The following is a 9,544-nucleotide window of genomic DNA, read 5'->3' as shown; positions in this document are numbered from 1 at the left end:
CACTTGCATGTCAAATAATGCTTGGAAATTGTGAAGTTTGTATGTTAAATTGATGATTTAATTATGAAATTGTTATGAATGTAGATTTAGAATTGTATGTTCTTGATTTGAATGATAAATCCTAACATGGTAGTATGTTTATGTTGCTCAAGAATGAACTATGGAAGTTGTGCTTAAAATGCTTGTACATTATGCTAATCTAGTGATATGCACACCATGTGTTTGACAAAATGCCTAAGTGAGTTAGTTATGGCTTTTGCATGAATACTTGTTAAGATGATGCAACTTTCTTATGATAATGATGTATGTAATTACTAAACGCCATAACATACCATAAGGATTGTGAAATTAATATTGAAAGAAAGCTAAAGTACGGGATTATGACATATAGGCACAAAGAAGGAGGAAGGCGCAAGTCACTCAAAGGCACAATCATCTCAAGATCGCGGTAAGTTCATATGAACTTTATTTACTTTAATGTAGTATTACGAAAAGTGGTATTTGGTTCTATGGAAATTATTGTAAAGGTTCATAACGGGTCGAATGATGTAAGTATATGGAAAAGTATGGTCTTTAATGATTCACGGTGAATGATTCGGAAAGCGATACATTGGATATTTCCGAATGGAAGTATGGATGCTAATAAGGTAACAAGACATGTTAACGGGTTGAACAATGATAGGTAATTAAAGGATTTTCGAAGTAATATGGGTTTGAACTAATAATGTTTCCGTTATGAAATGTAGGTAAATCTCTTGCTTGAATGCGGCGCACCCGAACCGAACACACACACGAAACGTCGACTCTAAGCGCTTCCGGTCCAAGTTGTTTGTTTGATGGGTTAACTTACTATTTTGATTAGTAAATGTTATTTTGTAAGTGTCAAGTTTGTTAGTAGAAAGTTCGGATACTAAACTTTGTGTAGTTTGTACAAAAGGTTCATGGCGAACCATATACGGTTCTAATTTTGATTATGTTGGAATGTGTCGTAGTATTAATAGTAATGGTATTGTTAAAACAGGGAGAAAGGTACCTATTACGAACGGGTCATGTCAAAATTTTGGTAAAATTGTAAAAGAAATTTTATGTCGATTTGTTGAATGAGGAATTTGGGGCTTCATAAGTGGACGTTTTTGTTAAATGTCAAATGTGAAAAATTTGGGCGTTTCAAGTTGGTATCAGAGCCTAGGTTTGAGGGATTTAAGCATCAAGTGCTTGAACTCAAACTGAAAGCTCGTGAGGAAGTGTGTGTTCGTTTCGCGGCGCAAAGCAAGTAAGTATTTTTAAAAGTTGAAAATTTTCTTTTGTAGTATGAATAATTAGTTTCGAAATGTCATTGAATGTTAGGGAATGAATCGTTTCAGTTTGGGGTAGAACGGGTCAAATAATGTATAAGGGGGTTTATAAGCCGTTTGCTTATAAATCAGCTTTTGGTGCGACCCGAAGTGATAAACGGATCCGTAATTAAATTACGGACGCGTGGGGAAAAGAATCGTGTAAAACGGATCAATAACGAATGAGTTATGTCCGTTTTCGTGAAACTTGGGTTGGCTGGAAATTTTCAGCAACAATTAAGCAACTGGGCACGGTGCACGGTCGTGCACTGGTCGCACGAACGTGCGTTTCCGAGTAAGACAGTGCACGGGCTTGTGCACTGCCAGGGTTCCCAACGTTCTAGGTAATGCACGATCATGCAAATGGACGCACGACCGTGCGGCTGCAAAATTCTGCCGTAAGACAGTAAAGCATCACCGTAAGCTTCCTTCTTCCACCGTAAGCTACGGTGGCCACCGTAGCTTACGGTGGCGACCAGATATGAATTCTTCCTTTCTTGCACCGTGAGCTAGGGGAGGGCAACCAAAGCTTACCGAGACCGCATGTAATAACAAAAACTTTAACTTAAACCCTCAAACTCTAATAATGCTTATCAAGTCACATGGATAGCTTGATATACAACGAGAATGCATGAAATTAAGTGTGTTAGGTGAATTAGACTCGAGGGAAAGTACATGTGAATGTTGAGAAGAAACATTTGTTATGATAGAAAGAATGAAAGAATGTCTAAGATAAGAACGACATGATACGATTGTCAACGACGACAAGGCATGAAGTACGAATAATGAATGGGAAATGTCATGATAAATGATGTTGAAATATGACGTTGGCAAGTATGAAATGAAATCTAATGAATGTAATGAATGTTTTATGTAGATGGCTGATAGAGTGAACGTGAATGACGACGATGAAGCACGCCGAAATGAAATAAGAACTATGGTTGTGGAAGAGGTAAAGAAAGCAATTGAGACTAGTATACCCCGACTAGCTCAGGAAGTCGAGGGGCAAGTATTGGAGGTAGTTAATACCATGGTAACATCAAAGGTGGAAGAATTGAAAGAAATGATTAGTGAATTGCAAGTGAAGAAAAGCAAACGGAGATGTACGTACAAAGAGTTCATGGCATGTAATCCCTTACCATACAAAGGGGATGTTGATCCGATAGCTTGCCAAAGGTGGATTTCAAGCACTGAAGCCGTGTTTACACGAAGTAGATGTGAAGTGGAAGATCAAGTAATGTTTGCCACGGGCCTCCTACAATATCGAGCAAAAGATTGGTGGGATGCATACTCGAAGGAATTGGGGGATGATAAAATACAGTCGTTAACATGGCAAGAATTCAAGGAGTCATTCCTGAAATATTATAGTCCACAATCCGCAATTGATAAGATTCAGGAAGACTTCTTGCGTCTCAGACAGAAGGATGAAACGATTGACGAGATAACAAACAAGTTCCTTGAAAGGGTGAAGTTCTGTGAGGAGATAGCGGGGACGGAGAGGCAAAGGATTGTACGTTACCATGCTATGCTAAAGGCCGAATATCGGGAATTTGTAAATCCCTCCAAGTGTGCAACGTTGAATGAACTAATTGATTGGGCAAGAGACAGAGAAATTGAAATAAAAAGGCAGGTTGAACGGAGAGAGAAAAGGGTAGCGGAGAAGCCTACCAACGCAAGCCCATCGAAAAAGGCAAGACACCAAGATCAAAGCAAGAAAGGGAAAGCAAGTGGTGAAATCCCGACCTGTAAGACTTGTGGGAAGCATCATTCGGGTGAATGTTTGTCGGGAAAGAAGGGGTGCTACAAATGTGGGCGAGAAGGACATCCGTTTTATAGGTGCCCCGAAAACTCAAAGGCGTGTTACAATTGCAATGAATCGGGGCACATTAAAGCGGAATGTCCGAAACTCCAACAAGGGGCAAAGAGAGATGGAAAGAAGGACGAGCCCCCCAAGGCTCGCGGAAGGATGTTTCAGTTAACCTCGGAAGAAGCTAAAGCTAGCCCGGACGTGGTTTCAGGTATATTTTTGGTGAATTCCATGCCTATGAATGTTTTATTTGATTCCGGGGCTAGTAGGTGGTTCATTTCTAATGAATTGTTAGCTCACCCATCGTTTAAGCTTGAAAAGATGATAGTACCCTTAGAAGTAGAGGTTGCTGATAGTAAGAGCTATCTGTTACATGATATTTGTAGAAACTGTAAGATCCTAATCGAAGATGAGGAATTTAGTATAGATCTTGTCCCGATGTACATGGGGGAATTCAAAGTAGTTGTAGGAATGGATTGGCTTGCCCAAAACCACGCTGAAATACAATGTGAAAAGAAAGTCATTCATATATTAACCTCGGGGGGGGGGGGGGGGGGAAACGGGTAAGTGTTCAAGGAGATAGAGTCATCAAGTCGAAATTGTGTTCTCTAATCAAAGCTGTTAAACATGTGAGGAACGGGGGTAGAGCTTATCTATCTTATGTGATTGACACCAATCGAGGTGTCCCAAAGCTTGAAGATGTGAACGTGGTGAATGAATATCCGGATGTGTTTCCGGAAGACCTACCAGGCCTTCCGCCTGAACGGGAAGTAGAATTCAAAGTAGATCTTAATCCGGGTGCAAAACCGGTAGCTAAAGCTCCTTATCGGTTGGCCCCAACCGAAATGAAAGAATTGATGACGCAACTTCAAGAGTTGCTCGATAAGGGTTTTATTAGACCCAGTGTTTCACCATGGGGAGCACCCGTACTTTTCGTGAAGAAGAAAGATGGTTCGATGCGAATGTGCATCGACTATCGAGAGTTGAACAAATTAACGATGAAGAATCGATGCCCGTTGCCCAGAATTGATGATCTATTTGATCAGTTACAAGGGGCAAGTTGGTTTTCAAAAATCGATCTGCGTTCGGGTTATCACCAACTACGCGTACGAGAAGAGGATGTGCCAAAGACTGCGTTTCGAACGCGGTACGGACATTACGAGTTTTTAGTAATGTCCTTTGGACTGACGAACGCGCCAGCTGCGTTTATGGATTAATCGGGTGTGCCGACATATGCTTGATAAGTATGTAATCGTTTTTATCGACGATATCCTAATATACTCCCGCAGTGAAGCAGAGCATGCTTCCCATTTACGTGATGTATTAGAAACGCTTCGCAAGGAAAAGTTATACGCAAAGTTCTCAAAGTGTGCCTTTTGGCTTAGAGAGGTACAATTTTTAGGCCATGTGATCGATGCGAACGGTGTTCATGTGGATCCGTCCAAGGTAGACGCGGTAATGAATTGGGTACCCCCGAAGAATCCAAGCGAAATAAAAAGTTTTCTGGGTTTGGCTGGGTATTATAGGAGATTTATCCAAGATTTCTCCAAGATAGCCTCTCCTATGACGAAATTAACAAAGAAGAGTGAAAAGTTTATATGGGGCGAAGAGCAAGAAAAAGCGTTTCAAACTTTAAAAGAAAAGCTCTCAAATTCTCCGGTATTGACATTACCGGGTGGAACGGATGGTTTAGTGGTGTATGCGGACGCCTCTCGTCAAGGTTTAGGTTGTGTGTTAATGCAAAGGGGTAAAGTCGTTGCTTACGCTTCGAGACAACTCAAGCAACATGAAGGCAATTATCCAACTCATGATCTTGAACTGGCGGCGGTTGTATTCGCCTTAAAAATATGGAGGCACTACCTTTATGGGGTAAAATGTACTATCTCCTCGGATCATAAAAGCCTCAAATATTTTTTCGAACAGAAAGATCTCAATATGAGGCAACGAAGATGGTTGGAACTCCTTAAGGATTACGACTGCGACATCCATTATCATCCCGGGAAAGCTAACGTAGTAGCGGACGCACTTAGCCGAAAGGAATACCCGCCCCCGATTCGGGTAAAGTCCATGAAGATGGTAGTTACTCCTAAGCTACTTGATGAAATTCGGGAAGCTCAAATGAAATCTTTAAATGCCGTTGACTCAAAGAAAGAAAGAACAAAAGGATTAATTCATGAATTGGAAGAGAATGCAAATGGTATAAAAACGAGGTACAACCGAATTTGGATACCCCGGTATTGCGAAGTGAAAGAACTATTGTTGAATGAAGCTCACAAGTCTCGATACTCCGTTCATCCGGGGGCTACAAAGATGTATCGAGACTTGAGGATGAATTATTGGTGGCCAGGGATGAAAAGAGACATTGTCAAGTATGTTGCTAAGTGTTTGACGTGTTCCCAAGTAAAGGCTGAACACCAGAAGCCGTATGGAAAGTTACAACCCTTGGAGATCCCGGTGTGGAAATGGGAACATATAACGATGGATTTGGTGACTAAGCTTCCCAAGACAAGAAAAGGGCACGATGCAATATGGGTGGTCGTTGACCGACTTACCAAAAGTGCACATTTCCTACCTATTCGGGAAAATTATAAATCAGAGAAGATGGCGGAAGTCTACATGAACGAGATCATATCCCGACATGGGGTTCCGGTGTCTATAGTGTCCGATCGGGACACCCGGTTCACCTCTCGTTATTGGAGGAAGTTTAACGATGAATTGGGAACCCAATTACACATCAGCACCGCCTACCATCCACAAACCGATGGTCAGACAGAGCGAACTATCCAAACATTAGTTGATATGTTAAGGGCGTGTGTTATAGAATTCGGAGGAAGCTGGGACGATCAACTACCTTTGGTAGAATTTTCTTATAATAATAGCTATCATAACAGCATAAAAATGGCCCCCTACGAAATGCTTTATGGAAGGAAATGTAGGACCCCGGTTTGTTGGGGGGGAAGTGGGTCAACGAGAAATCGCGCCAAAAGAGGTAGTGACCAAAACGAATGAAAAGATCGATATGGTTAGGTCAAGATTGAAAGCAGCGCAAGATAGACAAAAGTCTTATGCGGATCGACGAAAGCGACCAATAGAATTTCAAGTGGGAGATCATGTGTTATTAAAGGTCTCTCCATGGAAATGAATAATCCGTTTTCGTAAACGCGGGAAGCTAGGCCCTCGATATATTGGGCCATTCAAAATACTCGCCCGGGTTGGGGCGGTGGCATATCGGTTAGAACTACCACCTGCGCTGGATGTGATTCATAACACCTTTCACGTGTCTCAGTTGCGAAGGTGCCTTGCGGATGAGACGGCATACGTGCCTATGGATGACATTGAAGTGGATAAGAAGTTAAATTATGTTGAAAAACCTGTAGCAATCAAGGATTTTAAAGTGAAGCACCTTCGAAACAAATCTGTTCGACAAGTGTTGGTTCAATGGCAACATAGGAAGGGATCGGATCTCACTTGGGAAGCGGAGGATGATATGCGAAAGCACTACCCGGAATTATTTGGTACGTAGTCAGGTTTCGGGGACGAAACCTTTTATAAGGGGGGTGGACTTGTAACACCCCAGTTTTCGTATGTCTTAATATAATAAATTAATAGTGAGAATTTAACGATAAAGAATGGTAAATATAAATTTTTACCATTATACCCTAAAATATAAATTTATGAATAGGTTAACTAAGAATGTGTGAAAATAAAAGTTTATGTCACACCCCCAAAATCCACCTGCGGAGTATCACCGCTTGGGAGCGTGACTGACCAGGATCAAGCCACCAATCATATTGAACATGTAATTAATATTAAGTAAAATAAATGTAAACCATCCATCCAATACGATAGGTGTTCAAATCATAACCATAGTTTCAAAGTGTAGCGGAAGCATAGTAAATAATCCAACAATAGTTAATAGTTTTAAATGTCATAATAGTTCAACGTAGAAACCACGATCCTTGTCCACAACGACCCGCTTCTCCAGTGCAAGCTCCAAGTACCTAACGATCTGCAAGGCATGTAACAGAATGATCAACAAACTAGTTGAGCGAGTTCACAGTAAGTAAATGCGTAACAGTAAGTAACGGGTGGCTCTACTGGGCCAATAGTAAGTTATACAGGTGGGGGCTTCCCATGTTATGTGACCACTAGACTATTCGTATCAACTACTCGTATCATCCCTGTTCTTCATCCGAGAACAGTAGCGCGTATGGGGTGTGCGTAGGTTTTACGCACGTATCCTTCACAACCGAGGATAGAAGTAAGTAATGCGTATACGTAGGTTTTACGTGCGTGCCTGACATCCGAGGCAGTAATTGGCATATGACCACGTAGGTGTTATCCTAACCTACGGAACCGTCCTGACATCCGAGGACCATGGTAGTTGATAGTCTAGGAAAAGCATATATACGTTCTTAGTCAATGGTAACCTTTATCCCATTCCCACGACCCGGGAATCCCATGCCTTAGTAGGAGTGTGAACTCACCTTGGGTTTGCTCGGTATGCTAAGTTATGCACTCACAAGTAATCAATTGAGTCCTATTGTATGCACGTATAACAAATCAGTTCATGTTCGCAACGATACGCATGTAATCTAATGTCACATAGTGCTCGATAGCCAATATCATGTGTCAATCATGTATCACGTAACAGTTAACCCATTCATACAATTCACATAATTCATGTGTCGTGTCTTTGATTTCACAGTTTAACCTCACGTGGGTGTTAACCTAGTTACCACTGATAACGTACTTTCATTTGATTATTGTTAATAAGCTTAACAGGTTAGTCATTACAATTCACATAGTTCACTGTTTCAAACTGAATATCACATAACATCAGACAGACAGACAGGGCCTTGCCCTTCTAAAACTCAGACAAGTATGGGGGGCTTCCCCTGCTTAAAATCGGACCACTTATGAACTTATTAAAGTCGGACATGCTAGATCATCTTAACCTCGGACCAAATCAAGCTCATTAAACTCGGTCCAAATGCAATTCACTAAACTCGGTCCAAATGCAAGTCACTAAACTCGGACCATAAACATTTACTAAACTCGGTCCACATATGGACATTATACTCAGACCAACATTTACAAATTATACTCGGACCATGTACATTTAATAAACTCGGTCCACATATGAATTTATTAAACTCGGACCATTCACTAAACAACAAATTCGGTCCATGTTATATGTATTAAACTCGGACAAGCTAGTGTAATTAAACTCGGGCGAGTATATATATAAAGATTAAACTCGGGCCATCATTCATCATCATCAATAACTCGGACAAGGACCTTATGGTCTTAAACTCGGACAAGTTAAACTCGGGGGGGTTTCCTTCATTAAACTCGGACAATGTATGGTCCATTAAACTCAGACTAACATAGCTCGTGAACTTTCAATTTCATATTAACAATCATAGCAGTTACGTTCTCTACAACACCATCAGTTACGTTTATCAATCCAATACCCTAGTTTCATACATTCTAATCACAGTTATCAGAATGATTCACAGTTATGATCTAACAAGTCGTGCATTTTAATCATCAAGCAATCGATTAAATGACTAATCATGTTCATCACACAGCAACCAACATCAATCAAAAACACAGAAGCATCATGTGGAGACTAGGGTTTACAATGATTCAAGAATTAAGCCATTGCTAACAATCAAACGATTAATAACAAATGATAGCACACTTACCTTGGATGATTCTAGAGAAATAGAGAAATCGAAAGTGATGATTATCTTGGTGATGATGATTGCCAGAGAATTAGAGGATTGTAAGTACGTGCTTTGGTTTCTTGGGAATGATTAGAGAATGATTAGGGAAGGGAATTAGGGTTATTAGTTATTAAAGTTTCACTATCAACCCTAAGCACCCTTAAGTAATGTATTTTACAATAGTACACCATTTCAAATAGTTTCACAGTTTCACCACTAAGTTCACAAATTAACAAACATTTGCACAATCACACAATTAAAACATATAAGATTCCATACCAATCAATTGTGCGAGTAACAACTAAATAATACAAGGACGTGCAATAAATGCGAAATAGAAATCTTGGAAATTCGAGTTGTCACATTATCCCCAACTTGAAAGAAATTTCGTCCCGAAATTTGGTACGCACTCACTGAGGAAGCTAGATAAGTTATATCGTTCACTGGTTTTCCTGGGGTGTCACATCATCCCCCCGTTGATTTGGAATTTCGTCCCGAAATTCAGTAGCAGTAGCTTCAGCCTCAGTAGTGGTTGCATTGGTTTCGAATAACTGGGGTACTTTTCTTTCATTTGGTCTTCGCGTTCCCAGGTGTACTCTGGGCCACGTCGGGAGTTCCAACGAACTCGAACAAGAGGGATTCTCTTGTGTTTGAGGACCTTAACATCCCGG

At 40.7% G+C, this 9,544-nt stretch overlaps 1 protein-coding gene across 1 annotated transcript; it reads left to right on the top strand.

The window, feature by feature from the left end:
• Positions 1-2,211: 2,211 nt before the first annotated feature.
• Positions 2,212-6,664, top strand: LOC110944718. Its single transcript, XM_022186368.1, has 5 exons — positions 2,212-3,649; positions 3,760-3,950; positions 4,342-5,338; positions 5,489-5,997; positions 6,428-6,664. Exons 1-5 carry the CDS (start codon positions 2,212-2,214, stop codon positions 6,662-6,664), a joined length of 3,372 nt encoding a protein of 1,123 aa, XP_022042060.1.
• The last annotated feature ends 2,880 nt before the right edge of the window (positions 6,665-9,544 follow it).

Source organism: Helianthus annuus, chromosome 4 (assembly GCF_002127325.2).
Source record: "Helianthus annuus cultivar XRQ/B chromosome 4, HanXRQr2.0-SUNRISE, whole genome shotgun sequence".
Taxonomy (NCBI): domain Eukaryota; kingdom Viridiplantae; phylum Streptophyta; class Magnoliopsida; order Asterales; family Asteraceae; genus Helianthus; species Helianthus annuus.
The sequence above is the reverse complement of the archived record's forward strand: the minus strand, read 5'-3'. Positions and strand labels throughout refer to the sequence as shown.